Raw genomic sequence first — 20,797 nt, forward strand, 5'->3', positions numbered from 1 at the left:
TAACTTGGTTACTGGTATCTAAAATGTAACCGTAAGTTACTTCCACAGTTACTTTCTGCTATAAATTTTCTTGGTAACAAATTATGCACTCATAATTGGGAAAAAGAGACACGGTAGTATATAAATACGGAGAAATTAGTACTCACTTTTATCCGCGAAGCTGTTTTTTTTTTCTTTTCGATTAATTTCAGTGGCCACTGCCACCACCCTCATTGGAACTTGCTGTACTGTTGCTTGGCATGCGTCTTTTGTTTGTAGTTCTCTGGCTGCTGCTAGGTGCGCTGTTGTTAACCGTGCATCTCTGTCTGTGTCGTCTGCTATTTCCGGCCGATTACTGTTGTAGTAGGGGAATCCAAGTGTGGTGCGCTTGTCCTCTATCGATGTTTAGCTCGTGCAGAAAGTGCATCATGGCGTGTGTTTCCTTGATTTTGGTGTATACGAGCGTGTGGGCAGTGTGTTTGACTTGAACCTTTTGAATTTGATAGCTATTGTATTTCATATATTTAGCAAGACCAGTAGTGGGTTGGAATAAAAGTGAGTACTAGTTTCTCCGTATTTATTTAAACTATGCACAATAAACAATCATTAATTGTAATTAAAACAAATGTATGAAGACTTACATGTGTTTTATTTATATTTCTGGTACATGATATAAATCTTCACATATTTATATTATTAAAACAAATAAATAATGGAAGAGGGAACTAGGTTTGCTTGAATGATTGTTCAATTTTTTTTTGTCTTTCTGTATATGCAAATACCTTAAACACTTCTCTTATTAAACAGTGACTTCCATTCTAGCTCGACCACCACATTCCAAATAAATTCAGTAATCCACTCAAAACATTGAAGTCTTCACATGCAATCAGAAATGATAAATTGCAAGCCAGATTCCTTGCCTTTGGCAATTCCATGAAAATCCTTTTACGTTAACATCAAGAGAAGACATGTAAATGTAAACAGAGATGCCAAATAAGCATATTAACTGTCCATTTGTTTTTTTACTTGAGGTTTATCACATGTTGCCTGAGGAGCTATGTATGCTATGCTCACTTCTGCCAGGAGAGGACAAGTTGGCCGTTTCAGTGTTTTGGGAAATGACGCCTGAGGCCGAAATCGTGCGTCATCGAATTACAAGATCTGTAATTAACTCTTGCTCTCAACTCGCCTACGAGCATGCTCAGGTAAGATTTTATTTTTCATTTGTGAGAAATTATGGAGAGCAATAAGTATTAAAATAACATAGAAAGTAGGGATGTGACGAAGCAGGAAATTTACTGATGCCGATATACTCACCGATAATTTTTGGAACCGATGCCGATATTTAACCGATTCCGATACATAGGATTATTAAACAGAAATGGGAATGTTATTTTCAGCATGACAAAAATAAATTTGCTATGTACATTTCTATTGCATATCATATGTATATACGTTATTATATATTCTCAAGAGATGCAAATGTACATTGCATCTACAAAAAGTGGTTATGTGAACCTTTAAGAAGAACATAGATTCTCAAAAGATTTAACATTAGCACACAAGCAGTTCTTTGACATGCAATATTAATTCCTGTTCTTAATGTTTGAAATTCTATGCTGCGAGATTCAACTTCAGAAACACTAGTTTTGGAAGCACTTCTGGAAGTAACCTACTTCTTCTCTTATCGCAAAACTGTTCAGCACCACAAGATGGCGAATCGTACTCGGAGCATGTTTTTCCTACGCAAACGGTGTAATTGTTCTTCTGGTGTTTTGTTATATTTGCGTGCCTCATCGTCGTATTTGTGGAGAACAGGTTCCTAGTGTGTCAGTGTTGAGTATTGACTCTTTAAGTTTGATAGATGGAACCTGGGAAACAGTTTTATTTCCTGCGGTTGGTGTACCTGGACTCTCTGCAGCCATGTCGCGGTCACCGATCCAAGGGGAGAAACCACGAGGTAAGCAAACTATCGTCCGGCACTTTCACCTCTCTGCCTCACGCTCGTGTGCGGCAACATCCACCTGAACCTCGGTTCCTCAAATCAAAATGAAACTGCTTTCTCTGTATATTATCATAAAGCATAAAAAACAAGCTCTCTGATTGTGCTATAAACCTCAGTGAATTAATACAATATGACTGTTTAGTTTTTACCGAGACCTGGCTGAATGATACCGTGAGTGACGCTGAACGTCCGTCCGCCAAGCACTTTAATATTTTTAGAAATGACTGTCTAAATCAATGTGGGGTTGGTGTCATGATTTGTTTAAACACGAAATGGAAATGTAAACTACGTGGTGATCTAAGTCGAGCCTGTGAAATCATTTGGGTGGAAGTTAATATTCTGAAAGGTGAAAAACTTATTCTTGGTGCCTACTACCGCCCGCACAAAAACTCTCCCCTGCATATCCTTGAAGCTTGCAGGGATTCGGTGTTGGCAGCCATGAAGTGTAGAAATGTCCTGTTGTGTGGTGACTTCAATCTTTCAATTGACTGGGAAAATCCAACCACCAGAAGTGTCAATTGCTCAAATGACAAATGGTTTATCGACACTTTCATACACGGCATTGGGTTGAAGGAACATAACAAGCACAAAACACGAGGTGAAAGTAATTTGGACTATGTGCTGGCAACACTGTATGAAATGAAGATAACTCCACGAAGGAACTTGCTACCCTCAGACCATGCCTCTCTTGATGTCGCTGAGCACCTCCTGTCCGCTGAGAAGGTCAAAAACCTCCAATCCTAGAACGGACTGCACCGCCTGTGGCGAAAAGCCCCCTGGAATGAAATTCGCCAAGCACTGGTTCCTGCTGGAACAGGAAGAGATCAACGACGCCGTGGAGATGTTTGTGGAAGTTCTGCATGCTGCAATAAATGACTTTGTTCTCACCAAGAAAGCGTGCTCTGCGAAATACCCAGTTTGGTTTGATAGTGAGCTAATTCTTATTTTGAAAAACAAGAAACAGGTTTGGAGCTTGTGGAAAGAGTACCCGAATGAACACACTTATAAAACATTCTGTGATATTCGGAGGCACTCAAAAAACCTATTAAAAAATAAGTATATTGATTATGTAAATAACTTAACATCAGAGTGTATGACTGATCCAAAGAAGTTCTTTTCGTTAGTTAATTCAAGAAAGCAGAACCTGCGTGTGCCGATGGAAATTGTGCATAATTCTACCACCGCTGTAGGAGATGAGAGAGCACAACTTTTTAATGTGTTTTTTCATGAACATTTCTCCTCAGAGACAATTTCTGAACCTCTTCTATAGTCAAGTCTGTCGGTTCACACACACACTATTCGATTAAAACCTCCCCTGAAGAAGTAAAAATCTCTCCTCTCCTCTTTGCCGTTTCGCCAGTCCTTAGTCCAAGATGGAATCCCAACAATTTTTCTTCGTAAAATTGCTGGCTCCTTGGCTCACCCTGTGTGCCTCTTACTTAAGTGTTTTTTTACAGGAGTGTTTCCCGACTTGTTCAAACATGGCCAATATTGCACCTATCTATAAATATGGAGACAAGAACTCCACAAATTCGTATAGACTGATATGATATTTGTCACCTCTCTCCACTGTCTGTGAGAAATTAATTAAAGACATGAAGGGTACAGGGGAAAAAAGATGAATGTCACAAAATCACAAAAATTGATATTTTGCCTCCTTGATATTAAAGGCAGTCCACACTAGCGGTTAAAATGTCAAAACAGGCTAAAAGTGCTGAGAAACACATATTTAATGAAGGTTTAAAAAAACGTGTGCAGGGGAAAAACGATAGATGTCCTAGGCTTACAGGGCAAAAATGATGATTGTCCATCCATTGTGTAGGAATAGATCATCGCGTACGATACGGATTCATTGCGCAACAGCCTTTACTGAAGTAAAGACGCATTGTCGTCTCAGTTCTGACATTGTGAGTTTGAATGCAGGTTTTGTTAGTTTCACAGTGTTCGCCATGAGTAACCCAGAAGTGGATGATAACTTTGGGAGAACAAAGAATAGGCCCCATCTTGGAAGGGTGATTGATGTTAGAAAGAAAATGCTGTGTAGTACTCATGAAACAGGAACAGACTGCAAGTGCTCTCGTTTGAAATTCTTCGAGCAATTTAATAGAATGGACAATTATAATGCACAAAACTGTTATCTAGGGGGTTTAATTACTCTTAACGATGTTTCACGAAGAAGGCCAAGACAAAATCAGGATGACGCCAATTTACATACACATTCATACAGTAACAAAGTCCGTGTACTTAGAGGTGGTGTAATGGCTGAGTTACCTGTTTGTTACAAGGCATTTTTGGCTTTACATGGTATCAGTGCAAGGCGTGTACAGACAATTCAGTCTAAACTAGCACTGACAGATTCTGTTGGTAAAGATGAGCGTGGGAAGCATAAAACTAGACCAAACAAATTAAAATGGGAAACTCTGAATGCCGTATACTCTCACATAAAATCCCTTAGAAGCAGGAGATCTCATTATAGCCTTCATGGCAGTGAACGTGTTTATCTACCAGAAGAATTGAACATAAAAAACCTCCATGCCATGTATAAGGAAAAAAAAACACGAACTCTGTATCATATGAAACGTATCGTCATCTCTTCAACACAAAATTCAACATCGCTTTTGGTTATCCACGGACAGATACGTGCAGCACATGCGATGAATTCAAAGTCAATAAACAAACTCTTGGGAACAAACTGTCTAATTCATCAGTTCATGAAGAGAAACTTCAATTACACGCACAGTTGCAAGACCTCAACAATCAACAAGAGCTCCATTTGCGAAGGGCAGATTCTTTCTTTACAAGGAAACGCCAAGCACGTCTCTCAAGTCAGAAGATGACTTCACGCGAGCCAGTATGTTTTGACTTTCAAAAGAATTTGAAGTTACCCAATATTAGTACCAATGATGTATATTATAAGAGACAGTTGTCATTTCTTCTATTTAATGTTCATGTTCTTTCCACTAAAAAGCATTTTATTTCATTTGTGTATTTCACAAAGCATTCATATTCTTTACTAAAGTATTTTACAATTCAAATGGACATTCATCTTTCTTTGCCTTTTTTTCTGTGCGAATGATGGACGTTCATCATTTTTCACCTGCAAAATGTGCATTAATGTGTTCTTCGTGTTTACGTTATTCGACACACTGTTATATCATTAGTTAAACAATATAATTTTTCAGATTATGTAAAAATTTCATACAGTGCTAAGCCATATTGTGGATGTAAGAGCGTTTCAAACATTAAAATTCATTTAACTCCATTCCAGTTTCTTGTGACATTCATCTTTTTTCCCCTGTACCCTTCACATGTTGCTAAAGTTTACATCTCCCCTTATAAATACTGCTCAGCATTTTTTCCTTCTAGGCAGCTCTTGCTTGACCAATCTATCGGTATTACTTTCACATGGTACTCAGTCTATCTCAAATAATTCCCAGCTTTACGTTATATATTTGGACATTTCAAAAGCCTTCGATACTATAAATCGTAATCTCCTTCTTCACAAATTACAATCCAGATTTAACATCCATGGGAAATTTCTATCCTTACTACAAGACTATCTGAGTGCACGTGAGCATTGTGTTATCCTTCCTGGCACCTCTTCCAGCTTTCTTCCTGCTTTGTCTGGAGTTCCCCAGGGGAGCGTCTTAGGCCCACTTTTGTTTCTTCTTTACATGGATGATCTCCCCGACAGACTGTCCTCTCTCCCTATAAATATACTTCTGTTTGCCGATGACTGTAAACTCTTCACAGAAATCTCATCAGAACATGATGCTTTAATCTTACAGCAAGCTCTTACAAAACTACTTGTGTGGTGTCGCCAGTGGAAACTTCAATTGAATCCTAAGAAATGTTCCTGCCTCACCATTTCCCTAAAAAGGAACAAACTCGATTCTGCTTATTATCTTGAAAATAATCCCATCAAAAAAATTTCCTCTCAAAAAGATCTTGGAGTTGCCATCGACGAAAAACTAAACTTTTATGAGCACATTACGAACACTACTAAAAGAGCAATGCGTCTTCTCGGTCTTCTGTACAGATTCACTGTAATCCAAAACCAATCATCCATCAGCATATTTTACAAATTCCTTATCTCCCCCATTCTTGAATACTGCTCTCCTATCTGGACCATGGCTTCCAAAACAAATCTTTCCCGGATTGATTCTGTCCTTAACTTTTTCCTCACCATTGCTCGCCACAGAATACCTTCTCTGAGGCACCTTCACAAAACAGACCACCACACACTTGTCGCGAATTAGCAGACATGAAATTTTTTGCACAAAATCATGAATGTTAAAATTAAATGTGAATTTCTGCTCAACAAATTTCACCTGTGTGCTCCCCACACGGCCAACCCGCAATGTTAAGCTCTTTCACAATCCCACCACAAGACACTTCCTTCTACAGCGGTCTCTTTTCTACAGGCTTCCTCATTCATATAATAGCCTGCCTCCAAATGTGGACATACCGGGTGAATCATCTAAAACTTGCACCCCAAATATTTCAGAAATGGAAGGTGCTATTGATGTGCTGTTTTCACAGAAATGAAGTGTAACCAAGGGCTCATAATTGTAGCACATACACAGATTTTTATAATTATTAGAATGTGTATTTATTTTAGAAAGTTACATTTTTTCAAATGGAACAATGCCTACTGACAGTAACAAAATAAAAGTAAATTGGAATGTTAATGGTGTTTCTGTCAGGATTCTAGTACAAGTAGTTTTCGAGCTATCGTAGTTTGAAAATTGTACAGACTGGCAGTTGTCTGCGACGTGTCAGCACTGACGTTATAAAAAAGTGAATAAATAAATTCATTGGATTTTGAAGAAGAAAGAGAATTGGCCTTCAAATGTTGTGTTCAAAATGACGCCCACCAGCTTCAATACAAGCTTCCAGTCTGCCATGTAAAGATTGACGCACACGTTCTAGCATTTCATCAGAAATTTCAGCGCAGGCAGCAGTAATACGTTGTTTCATATCATCTGGTGTAGTCTGTATGTCCTTGTAAACAGTCTCCTTTAGCTTACCCCAGAGAAAAAAGTCTAAAGGGATCAAATCTGGTGAAGGGGCCAGCCAAGGTACAGGTCCCCTTCGTCCAATCCAACTATTTTGAAACAATTGGTGAAGACAAGCTGTAGTATGTCGTGCACTATGCGCTGGACAGTCACCATGCTGATACCACATGTTCGTCCTAGTCTGCAGTGGTACGTCTTCTAACATCTGTGGAGGTTGAGATGCTTTTGAGAATTTAGTGTTCCTTCTATGAACAAAGGGCCTATGAGCTGATGGTTCACTATTCCACACCACACATTTAAACTCCATGAACGCTGACGTTCCACCTGACGAAGCCAAGTTTGGGGTGCAAGTTTTAGGTGATCCACCCGGTATTCTTGCCAGAACAAAGATTTAGAAAATTGTTAACGATGCATGCATAATTTGTTTTTGTTTTCAGTGCCATCTTGTACTCTATTTTGTTATTGTTACTATTGTTATTTTCCTGCTGTTACTGTTTCAGTATAAAGTGGTCATTCAGTACTGTATCTGAAACTTTAGGTAAAATAAATAAATAAATAAATAAACAACACTCATTCACTGAATACTGATGCAGCAGGTATGCCCAAGTATTTTCTTAGCACTTGCTTCAGGTTTGGATACTCATTTTTGAATTTCCAATACAACACCAGATCCTGGTCACGTGGACTAGTTGCTTCAGCAATGTACTGTTTTATTTCTGATTTTGAGGTAGGTTGATCCTCTGAATGAGAGTTTGCAATAATTTTATTACAAAAACTCTGCAATGATGAAGAATCATAACCTAATTTTCAATAAATCTTACAAAATGAAAATGTTAACTTATTAGAAGATAAAACTCTAGTATTATCTGTACCAGTTTAAGTATTGGATTTTTGCCGATGCCGGTATGGCAATTTCTGCCGATTTTCATACATCTGTAATCGGCTTCACCACATCCCTAATAGAATGTATGAGGGTGTCGAAAAAGAACTTCAGGGTTTTAAACTCAAATTATTTTATTACATTCTTAATCGTATGTGTATGTAAAGTATTGCATGGAATTATAATGTTCAAATAATTCTTTTTTTCGGGATATCGACCAGGTGATTTCTGGATAGGCTTCTGAGCTTTTGAGAGCTAGCGTCACTCTCATCTTCAATCCCTGAAGGACGAGTTACATTAGCTCTTGAAAGTTTTGAAGCCTGTCCGGAAATCACCTGGTTGATATCCCGAGAAAACCACATCATTATAATGTTCTAAGTATCATTACCTTTTAAAAAGGTAAAGTGTTCCCCTGTGCATAGCACCACGCCATGAAGGCGTATAGGGGGTGTGGGGGTAACGCCCCACACTTTCTTGATCCGGTCGTGAGTGGGGGTGATGTGATCAGCATCACGCCCCTGACCGCCTTTACCCCCCAGGGTTTCCCCCAGGTACCCATGTTATTCGACGCTGGGTGGGCGCCGGGGCCGCTTCCACAGTTAGAAAAGTTCCCGGATTTGAACCGGCCGGGGATCGAACCCGGGACCTTTAGCATGGTAGTCAGACGCGTTACCGACTGAGCCACCGCGGCTCATTACCTTTAGTATGTTCAATGTATGCACCATTTACATTCCTACAGAAATTAATTCAATACTCCACTTCAGTTCACACTGGGTTAAGCATTAGTATTGGAATTTCATCTACACCCGCCGCAAAATGACTTTGGACCTCATAACAAAAGCACAAAAAAATACGGAAAATTCATGTCATAAGCTATTATTTCAGATTCCGTAAAATAATTTCATAACTAACTAACTCTCTAGCCTTCTTAAACCCGAAGGTTCATGGCTGCAGCAACACAGGCCTTCCATCTGTCCCTATCTTGAGCAAGATCTATATACTCTTTTCCATCCCTATCAATTTCCTTTAGGTCCATCTCAACGTTGTCCTTTCATCTTCGTCTTGGCCTTCCTACAGCAGGGTTCCCACATACCTGGAAAACCTGGAATTCTCAGGGAATTTGAAGAAAAGTAAAAACTCAGGGAAAATCATCTAATTATCATTGAGTCCAAATGAAGCACATCTGAAGGACTAAAATATGCTTGTTCTTGTACTAATAATTCCAACTTCACTAACTTGCTTTATATGAACAACGTATTTTGAAGAAGTAGGCTTTAGGTATGTGTTTATTTTGCATCACAGATTAATTGATATTATAACACGGTGTCTACCAGTCAAATCAATGGATTGGTCAAGAAAGGCAAGAAATTATGCTTTAGGTCAATAACCTTTGCTATTTTTTTGAACTTACATTGCTATATACCTGTACAGTGATGTGATAAAATTGAATATTTGGAAATCTAAAATTATATATTTTCTTAATTTCCAACTATACCTAAGTATAGATTAAATAAATGTTAGAAATAAAGAAAAAATAGGTCAAAAAAGGAAAGATAGGTCAGAAAAAGTCAAGAATCTTGGATTTGTTATTTTGGTAGACACTCTGTATAATCTGAAAGTATTCTACATATACACACCCTGTCTTACCATATAAATATTTCAAAGCTCTGAATGAAATAACAGAATATACATTTAGGATATCATATCCTATGGATATGTGTTAGGTGGATGTATTGTATACACAAAGCACAAAATGACCACCTTTGACCTGCACATAAGACCTAAGTGTCTGTGGCCATCATCAATTGCATTATGCCTATATCGAGGGGGTAATCTTCCACTGCCTTTACAAGATAAGTGGTTCAAAGTGACAATACTGCATTATATCTTCTTTCAAATCATGTCTTGTAGTACAGACCACAATTTCTAGTCCAGAGAGCCGAGGCCTGTACTGCCAGATGATCCATCTGAAGGGGAAATAAAGTTGAGCACATTTGTCCCAAGCCACTGCTGGGTTGTTTGAGCCGTATGAGCTGGTGCACAATCCTGCTGAAAACTCCACTCCCGGCAATGGAATAATATTGCTTAGATCCTTGACCATTGTCTCCTGGTACACTCGGGCTGATGTTTTAACCCCTTTCTTGCAGAAAAGGAGCTCAGTGATGCTTTGATAATGCCCCATTTTCCACCACACCATGATTGAAGCAGAATGTGGCCCCTACTAACTTCTTGTGGCATACAACCTGTCATTCTGCAAGTTGAAAGCTGCCTCCATGATAATTCTTCTGTGCCAATTTATGCTTCATGATCCCATAGGCACTTTGCCTTTATTGCTTTCTGAGGCTAGAAAGTAGTCTGTATATTGTTTGTAAGCTTTCAGTCCCAGATCACTTTGCAACATATGAGACATGCACATTTTGGAACTGGCCAGTTCACAGACGATCACTGATGTTTCCATACACTGATTGTTCCACTGTCATGAAATGCTGGATAGTAACAATACTTGAACAAAATGTTTTATCACTTCTGTAGATCAATTAGCAATGACTTTGAATACCACATGATGAACCACCTCCCAATGTTTGTGACTGTGTTTGAAATTTATTTTGTGTCCTGTGAAGAGAGTGTGAAAGTTCCAAAAAAAAAAAACCTTCGTCCTTGATTAAGTGCATAAAGATATCATTTTTATTCTTTAATTTGTTTTGTTATTGACTGATACTCATAAAGTACTATATATACACAAAATTTATAATAGGCCTACTGATCTGATGTAAAATTGCAACTGCTCCTTGAATGTTAGATGAACGGTTCATTCATCTCCTTAATTAATGTACATAATCGGGTGATTGTGGTGAGTTGTACCTTTGAAAAGGAACTACCTATTTAGACATTTACTTTGCAAAACTATAACATTAATTACATGGTAACACATTTTAATGTTTTATTAATTGCATGTTCTTAATCATAAAATAAATAACAAGATGGCAGAATATTGCACTACATTACAGATTGTTTAAAAATATATCAGATCGGTAAAATTACTGATGAAACAGATGCACCGTAGGCCATTGTAAAATATATTTAAAATAGTAATGTACTGGGTATTGAGTACTCTGGAAAAAATGTGCTGATTCTGGAAAACTCAGGGAAATCTCAGGGAAAATGCAGTTAGAGTTTACGTGGGAAGCCTGTACAGGTCTCTTACCATCAGGTTTCCCAACAAGAATCCTGCAAAGTCTTCTTTCCTCTCCCATTCGTGCTACATGACCTGCCCACCTAAGTCTTCTTGTTTTAATTATTCTAATAATATCTGGACATGAATACAAATTATGTAGTTCTAAATTATGTAACCTTCTCCACTCACCTGTCTCCTCATCCCTTTTAGGTCCAAATATTTTCCTAAGGATCTTATTTTCAAATACTCTCAATTTATGTTCCTCTTTCAATGTAAGGGACCAAGTTTCACACCCATATAATACTACAGGCAAAATTACTGTTTTGTATATTTTAACTTTTAGTTTCTTAGATATTAAACGAGAAGACAAAAGTTTATGAAGAGAGAAGTAACATGCATTTCCTGAATTAAGCCTACTTTTTATTTCCTCTTTAATATAATTTTCACTTGTTAATATTACTCCTAAGTATTTGAATTTGGAAACTGGTTCAAACGAGTTGTTATCAATAATTAGATTTTGATTATTACCTAACACTTGGTTTCGACCTGTAAGCATATATTTAGTTTTCTCTTTGTTAACTTCCAAACCTATCTCTTTAGCAGTTTTGAAAAATATTTTAGCATTATTCTTAATTGTATTTATATCCTCCCCTAATAAGTCTACATCATCTGCGTATGCTAACAACTGAGTCACACCATTTAATTTTAGTCCTTCGTTAGTTTCTTTTACCTTCCTAACAGCATATTCTAAGGCAAAATTAAAGAGCAATGGAGATAATGCATCTCCTTGTTTTAACCCATCATGAATTGTAAATTTGTCAGACACATTAATACCCACACAAATTTCATTCCATGTCCAATATTTAGGCTTCATTTCCATGGAAACCTTTCTAACAATGGAAATTTGAATCTCATTTTTAGCCATTGTTGTTGTTTCCATGGAGATGATTTGAATTAAACAATTACCTCATTTCAAATGCCCATATCTCCGTTGCTAATTAACATAGAGAAATGATTTTCCGCGCAATGGATTCAGCTCGATGCCTTCTATCGGATTCTGTAGAAAATTTCATTCCATGTCAAATATTTAGGCTTCGTTTCCATGGAAACCTTTCTAACAATGGGAAGTTGAATCTCATTTTTAAGACTTAAATTACTTCCGAAGTCTTAGTGATTCCATGCCCAAGCACATCCAAATGGTTCTAAAAAATAAAGGCAACATGACTCGTATGCATTTTTGCTGTATCTAATAGCTTAATAATAGCTTTTCACATGAATTTTCTGTTGTTTTTTTTGTGCTTTTGTTATGAGGTTCGAAGTCATTTTGCAGCGGGTGTATGGTTATAGTCATGAACATCCAAAGGATTTTTTTTCCCAGAGGAAGGGTGCCAAACGAGGCACAATTTCTCACATAATAGTATTGTTCCCTTGAAAAATCTTGCTTCACTTTGAAGTTATCATAGTCCTGCAAACAGTGGGACATGTGCTTCTGTAACTTTGGAGATTACGTTTGAAATAAACCTTATTGATTTCATTCTGTAGCCCCTGTTCCCCGTTTCATTTGATCCACCCTAATAGTAGCGACTGGAGCTACGATCCTATGTTTAACTTCTCATGTGGCACATGGCTAAGATGCTCTCTGCACGAGATCTCTGATACAGCACCAAAGGAAGAAATAACATGGTTGAGGTCAGGAGTGCTTGCAGGCCAGGAAAGAAGGTCAGAGTCATTTTCAGAAGAATACCCAATCCAAGAAGTCTCTTCGAAAGGACCGAATCAGCCTGATCATTTAACACTACACAAACGAGAATTTCTTATATCATTCACAATTTGTTTTGCGTGTAGTGCCTCTTTGTGCTATATTGCCAAGTGTATTGGTATGCACTGTACAAGACCCACCATACGAGGGTCACTATTTATATTTTGAGCCTAACAATGAAAAAACAGGAATTTGGCATTGAAAACTGCTTTATTGTTTTTCGAAGTATTCTCCTTTATGGTCAATACACTTTTGCATTCGTTCGAACCATTTGTCAAAGCAGTTTTTCCAATCTTCTTGAGACACCTCCATAATATGGTTTTTGAACGCACCAACGGCATCTTCCGCTGACGAAAATCGTTGTCCACGCAATTTATTCTTGACATTCGGGAACAAGAAGAAGTCATTTGGTGCCAAATCAGGATTGTACGGCAGATGACCCATCAATTCGATTTCTTGACTGTTCATAAAGTCGGTTGTTAGACGAGATGTGTGACAGCTGGCATTGTCTTGATGAAGAATGATCCGACGGCGTTTGTTTGTTTTCCGTATTTGACCGAAGACCTCTGGCAAACAAATTGTTGTGTACCATTCAGAGTTGACCGTTCTACGTTCCTCTAAAGGCACAGTTGTCACATGACCAGTTTTCCCGAAAAAAACTGGCGACCATTTGTTTCGATGTGCTTCGAGCGCGAAACTTTTGTTGGGTTGGGTTCATCTTGAAACACCCATACAGTCGACTGCTGTTTACGTTCCGGCTCATATGCATATATCCATGATTCGTCACCTGTTACAATCTTATATACGTCTTTTGAAGCACCACGATTGTATTTATTGAGCATTTGTTTGCACCAATTGACGCGAGCGTCTTTTTGAGTTTTTGTCAAATTGTGTGGGATCCAACGAGAACATACCTTTCTCACAGCTAAATGATCATGTAATATTTTATATATGCTGGTGGAACTAATGCCTATGGTTGCCTCAATCTCACAGTATGTCACATGATGATCTTGCAGTATTAGGTTTTGCACAGCATCAATGTTTTCTTGAACAACAACCGATTTTGGACGACCTTCGCGAATCTCGTCGGTGAGCGAATGGCGGCCACGATTAAATTCATTATACCAGCGTTTCACAGTGGCAAAGGATGGGGCTTCATCACCAAATGTGGAAGTAAGTTGATCGATGCACTCTTGTCTTGATAATCCACGTCGAAAATCATAAAAAATCATCGCACGAAAATGTTCACTAGTTAATTCCATTTTATTGTTGTCGCGCAATCTCCAAGGCAACATAAACAACACAAATGAAGTTATTGACAAAACATTTGAAGGATGTTATGGTCAATAATGCCAGACGATTTCGTGCAAACGTCAAATCGCGCCTAACTTCAATCAGTGTTGCCAAGGCTCAAAATATAAATAGTGACCCTCGTATTACTAAATTCTTTGACCCTGGATCATTACTATTGATGCATCACTTTGTCAAGATCCCTTTTATTCATCTGTACACACGTCTTCTGCTCCTAGCAGAAGAAAGAAACAACTAGGTGGTACTGCATTGCACTCCACTCTTATTATACAAGAACTTGGTGAGTTTTTGCATCTAATGATATTCTTCTTTTTGCTGTATTTGTCGTGGTTGTGTTTCATTAATTCCAGAAAGACCAGAGGGAATTAAGAATCACCCTGTGTGTGTGTGTGTGTGTGTGTGTGAGTGAGTGTGAGAGTGTGTGAGTGTGTGTGTGTGAGAGAGAGAGAGAGAGATATAGTGAGTGAGTGTGTGTTTGTTTTCCATTTTATATCACTTCTCTCGCCTCTCTTCTTGACGACATATAAACGCACAGTTATATTTCACTTCTCGATTCCAACCTTACACCTTGAGAAATTTTCTGTGGACAATAATGCTATAACTAAAGAAAAATGGAGAGCCGCAATGGTCTAGTTGGGAGGGTGTCTCCATGCAGGAGACCAGAGTTCGATTCCCGGGGTACGTGATCTCCGGGCTTGTCCCTGCATAAAGTGGCTCTGGCACTCACCCAGCCTCAAATCAATGGATACCTGGGGGCAACCCTCGGAGGTAAAGGCTGAGTATGTTGCTGATCACATCACCTCCAAAATGGCCAAAATCGAGAATGTGTGGGGTCCTACTTCCACATCCCCTAAATGTGCCTTCATGGCAGAATTTTACGTTTACCTTACCCTAAAGGAAAAAATGGAAAATATTATTTTTTTGGAATTTTACCATTCTCCGAAACCCAGAGCAAAATAATAAAAGTGAATGTAAAAAAATCTGTAATGTTCTTGTTAATTCTTGTACAGTACTTAAATTTTGCCAACGCTGTGTTCAACCATGTTAAGTTTCAACCTTTCCACAGTTCGAGACCCAGCCAGGGCATGGGTGTTCCTTGTGTGTACCCCTTCATCAGATTTAATCTAATCATCATTCATCCCCCATCCTTGCAATTGACCAAAAGTGATAGAAAAGTAAAGATTAGAAGTACAAATACTTCAAATTTTGCAAGGTGTAAGGGGTGACATTTTCCTAAGACACATGAATGTCAACCTCTCTTCTTCATAGTACACCTTGGACTGCAGACTAGTAAGGCTCTGGAATCTGGGTTTGCAGCCAGTATAATTGTGCCATCCCTATGTGTTTGTGATTGCCCCTTCATCGATCTCATCTCCATCTTCGCAATTAGCCGAAAGTGGCATGAAAGTGAAGTAAAATAAACCAAATCATCAATTGACTTCAAATTTTAATATTTCATTTAACGAAGTCAATGTTCATTTTGTCTGTAGGCTGTAATAGACAATCCCACGAAGGAATGGACAGTAGAAGATTTTCCAACAATCCACGGAGATTTCACACCTGCAAAAATTGCAGAAACTGTGCTCCTTCTGCAAAGCATTGCAAAGATCCTGCGGAAGAAGAGATTCGATGGAGGAGCCCTGCGGATAGATCAGCCAAAACTTGTGTTCTTCCTGGATAAGGAGACGGAATTGCCGCAGGACTTCACCATTGCTGAAAACAAGGATTCCCACAGGTAAGCCATATTTACGATCAGATGTCAGTTGATTGGCCAGAAAAATGTTCGTTCTTACTGCACCATTATGTTGGAAACTAGTGTAATAGTAAATTCAAATAGCAAGGGTTGTACTATTGACACATTCACTAAAATTCTAGTAATTTTTATTCTTGTTTTAACCTGCAAGTGAGTACATTAAAACCTCGTTAATCCAGAACCACTATAAGCCGCACTTCGCTTAATCTGGACAGGCAAGGTTTTCAATGTGGCTAGAAGTCAACAACAGAACTTCCCAAAGAAAAGGCAATCATCGACTGATGTAATTCTGTTTCCCGCAGACTTTGTACTGTACTGTATAGTGTATTTAGGCCTATGCCCTTTAAATACACCATAATAAACGTGTTTTGTTGCTATAAACGGAGTTTTAATGCACTTTCTACTGTTCTCTTAGGTTATTTCAGTTCATCCGGACTTTCGTTAAATCGGTCAACTTATGCCCCCCATTAGTCCGGATTAATGAGGTTTTACTGTAATTGTATGATATTTGAGACAATACATAATGCAAGATTGTTCTTCTTGATAGGATGTAAGTTGTAGGAATGTCAGTATTTTTCAATGTGTTTTTTTATAACCATACTTTTCTTGTGTCTATGACATGTGTGTGTGTATACATGAAAAATGAAGGGAAAGGAGCCAGAAGGGTGCATAATAGAAAACTTAGGGCTGATCCATTGTTGATATGTATCTGTATCAGAAGCATCTGTTGATGTACTGATACCAGCCGACACTTATTATCTTGCAAGTTATGCAATATTCAAAGTTTCCATTGATTTGCACCAAAACCAAGCACATTTTTAATATTCTGATGTAATTTTTGAATATTTTAATGCAAAACTGGTAAATTGATGTTTATAATTAGTGTCAAATACTCACCCACTTGTATTAATCAATATTTTGAACACCTTTTCAATGAATTTTGAAGATTTGGTGTCACTGGGAATCTGTAAAATCATTCAAAGTGGTATCGGCTCAGGTCTATTAAAAATGGACACCCAATGAAAATTCTCTATTTGATGGCCTGGCAACATGTTCACTAAAGGAGAAAGGTGGCATCATACTTCAGTGTAGCCAGGCGATGGGATAAAATAGCAACAGGCGTTAAGAGGAAATGGTGCTTTCACCAGTGTTTGCCAGATGAACGGTGGGTGGAATGGAAAATGTAAATATGTGGCTAGGCTGAGGGGTGGGAATTAATTGGTATGGTTACTGAGAAGCTGGATTGCATATGGGAGCTTTGGTAGTGTACAGAACTGATATATATGGGATGTTTCATGGCTTCTGAAATGATGTGTTGGTTGACAGGGATAGTTGATGGATATAATCGATACTATGAAACAGTTGAAATTAGTGTTGTAGTGTCATGAGCCAGCATTTAATGCCAGTAGCTATTGGACTGAGTGGTAATGATGAAATTGGACTTTTGTTTGTATGTGGTATGATAATTGAGTTCAGTGGGGATTCATACAACACATAATATAAACATCTGAATATTTGAAATCGGAGAGATGCAACCAGTCCATGTATCAGGTGATGATATGTAATGATCGCTCTGTAAGTCAGTTGAGTTATTACAACCCAGAAGTGTCCGTGACTGTACATACATATGGACTAAAAGTTCGCTAAATATGGACTAACACATTTCAAATAAAGTAAACAATGTATTATTTTTCCATTGCATTAATTAACCTGGTGGCATTTTAACTGTTCTCCCAATAAGCCCATCCACACTGGTACTGGAACTGCAATGACATGTGATTGATACACGACTGACACTATCACTGGTTTGAGAACTAATAATCTACACTGCGAACATGTTAAACCTCGACAATTAGACCACAAACACTCCTCCTTAAGCAGTATTATTGCCTCTCTGTGATGGGTGATAGTCGGCTGCCTTTGTTGCACATTTACATACGATGTTTCCGCAAGAATAACAAGTACATATATTTTCACCAGACGATAAGCCGCATAGATTTTTCTTTTGTTATGAACATGCCACCAAAGCATGCCAATTTTAACAAAGAAAACCTTATGCATCACATTAGGCAGCATAAATAACAACTTCCTTCCTTCGTACAATTCCTACAAGAACACGAGATGGAGCCGAGAGTTGAAATGCTCTTTCATCCACATAATTTATTTCTATTGAGCAATTCTAAAATGATGAAATATTAACAATAGTACTGGAGGCATTATGGAATTTAACGTTCACTAACCAAACATATGCACTTTCATATACACACAGGCAATAGATGCACACAACGTCAAACCGGTCAAGTACTTAAAATAATATTATGGTGCTTCCAATCCAACAAAACTCTGTCACTTTGTGTTTGTCCTTCCGTGATAGAAATAGTGCTTCATTAATACAGTTGGCCACACTAGTTACTAGCTAGCCAATGAAAATGCACTGCATAAAAGAAGCAACCATTACGTCATGCTATATTGCCACATTAACGTTCCTGTCGAACAATGTGAGCCGTGAGCTTGAGCACTATTCAGTTGTTTTCAATGATGTTTGCACGAGTGTGTCCAGGAATGGAATGACAATTGGCAACAATGGCGAAGGTTGGTGAGCAGGGTAGAACACGTGATGCAAAGAGGCAGGGAGAGGAAACGAAAATTGGGTTCTGCACCTTGGCAGAGATAAGTGTGTTGGGCTCTACACACATGTTTAAATATTTAAATTGAATGTCTGCCTTCATGGCAGAATGGTTAGCACAGTGCTCTATGATGCTAAAGATCCCCATGGGTGTACTTTGTGAATGTCCATTCAACTTCATCTTCGCAATTAACAAAAAGGGGCAGAAAAATAAACCAAATCGGTGAATCAATCATTAAATATTTAAATTTCCCCAGTGACTTGGTATTGCAAATTCTGGTTCTTGACCTGGAAAACCTTGAAAAGTCAGGGAATTTTATTTTTATGAAATTGTAGTTACCCTGTGGTAAATTTTACTTCACTATTCCAAAAAATGTCTTAACACATTTCATAAATTTTAAGAAAAACTCATCCATCTTTCACAGATCAACACATTCCTAACATAAATTTTAAGAAATATGTACCCATCTCCACAGATCTATGCAGAAACTTAATTTGTTTCAGGATGATTGAAGAGTTTATGCTTCTGGCAAATGTGACTGTAGCGCAGAAGATATATGACGTCTTCCCCAAGATTGCATTCTTGCGTAACCACCCAGCTCCTCATGGCCACCTCTTGGCGGAACTCCAGAAAACGATGGAGCTTCGAGGGATCCATCTGGACATAGAAACGTCGGGCGGCATGCAGAAGTCTCTCTGGAGGTACACCATGGATGATTTTGCAGGTCAAGCTCGGATGCTCGTTCTCAATAACCTCTGTGCCAGGCCCATGGCTGTAAGTATTATTTTCTTCTGAATTTTTGGAATAGTGATGATGATGATAAGGGATATGTTTTCTATGGTTTAACCTTTAGACACCCACACAAATGCCGAGCATGTTTTCAACAGGAAATTTAAAATTTTGCAACATTTTAAATAATATATAATATGACTGTAAAACACTTCTTTCGTCAAGTGCCAGCAACATAAGTGTTTAAAACAACACAGGCTCACAAAGAACATGATGGAAAACTAAAAATGCTGACCAAGGCAGAAATTTATTATAAAACATAAACTAAACATAACATTTCAACCTTCTAGCAAGGTCTTCTCCAGACTCTGTACCAAGTACAAATGTAACCAGGTACACAACAGGACTATATATATACACAAAAGTACTCCCCTCCAGACTATTAGAAAGTAGTTTTCTGGAACAATCTAGCAGGTGGCTTTCCCTTGTCAACTATACTTTCACCTGAAAGAGAATGTCGCTGGACTCTTATCTCATGCTATTTTTCCTTCATTCTTCTTCCTTCTCTCCTCTTTCTCTCTTGTCCTTTCCACTCTTTCTACCACCTTCTTCCATTCTTTGTTTATCATCAGTCCCCCATTCCAGTTCATTGTGTCTTCTTCACCTTTCTTCTCTATTTCCTTGGCCTCTTTCCATTTTCTCACTAGTATTCTCTTCTCCCTTCCTATCTGCTTAGTCTCATCCCACTCTATGTCATGTTCTGTTTCTCTCGTGTGTTTAAATATCGCATTTTTCTCTCTCTTAAGTCGTACATCATCCCTATGTTGTTTCAACCTGTCTTTCAGCCTCTTTTTCGTTTCTCCTATGTATGAAACGTTACGTTTAGTTTGTTTTATAATAAAATAAATTTCTGCCTTGGTCAGCATTTTTAGTTTTTATATCTTGGAAACAAGGCTTAATGGTATTATAACATGATGGAAGACACGTTAAGAGTTTGACCATGCTTTCGATTCCGTTGAGTGTCAGCGGAACCTCAACAGTCTCCTGTTTGCCGTCTCTCAACCAGCCCAGATGATGATTCTGAGATGGAATTGAAAGATTGCATAAACTCTTATTAAAGTGTATTTTATATTTTTTGTGTTGCCTTAAAAAATATCTCGGAAAATACGAACAGTAGACTTACAAATCGTACCTTGTTTTGTTCACTAGAATTGTGCACAAGCCAATGATCAGAAAATATTTTTTCTTTATCAAGTAGTAGAAAGAAAAGGAAAAAAAACTTATTTTTGGGTGAAATTTCGAATTCGGCTGTCCCCCAACAAAGGCATTGCCGCAACAAGATAGTTAAAAATGGTACAGTGGGATCCATGAGTATTACCGTGCAAATTGTCCATGACTATTTTCATTAATTTTTTTCTTACATCCTGTGTGTTTTTAAGCGATGGATTTTTATTTATGTTGGTGCAGAAGTTGTCAACAGCTTGTTTTGAGTTTTCTTTTAATTCTTGAAGCTCTTATTGGGTCAAATAAAGTGCACGAACATGATGATGGACAATTTGCA

The 20,797-nt window shown here is 38.1% G+C and overlaps 1 protein-coding gene across 2 annotated transcripts in view; it reads left to right on the top strand.

Moving 5' to 3' along the window:
* The window catches only part of Dis3l2 (Dis3 like 3'-5' exoribonuclease 2), a 63,838-nt gene that overhangs the window by 30,055 nt on the left and 12,986 nt on the right, over positions 1 to 20,797 (top strand). For both annotated transcript variants that reach the window (XM_083136609.1, XM_083136608.1), the window contains exons 6-8: positions 1,011 to 1,184; positions 15,618 to 15,862; positions 19,011 to 19,281. In XM_083136609.1, the coding sequence (XP_082992735.1) occupies positions 1,011 to 1,184; positions 15,618 to 15,862; positions 19,011 to 19,281 (690 nt within the window). The remainder of the gene's footprint in view (positions 1 to 1,010; positions 1,185 to 15,617; positions 15,863 to 19,010; positions 19,282 to 20,797) is intronic.

The sequence above is a fragment of the Lepisma saccharinum genome, chromosome 15 (genome assembly GCF_977018435.1).
Source record: "Lepisma saccharinum chromosome 15, izLepSacc3.1, whole genome shotgun sequence".
NCBI lineage: Eukaryota > Metazoa > Arthropoda > Insecta > Zygentoma > Lepismatidae > Lepisma > Lepisma saccharinum.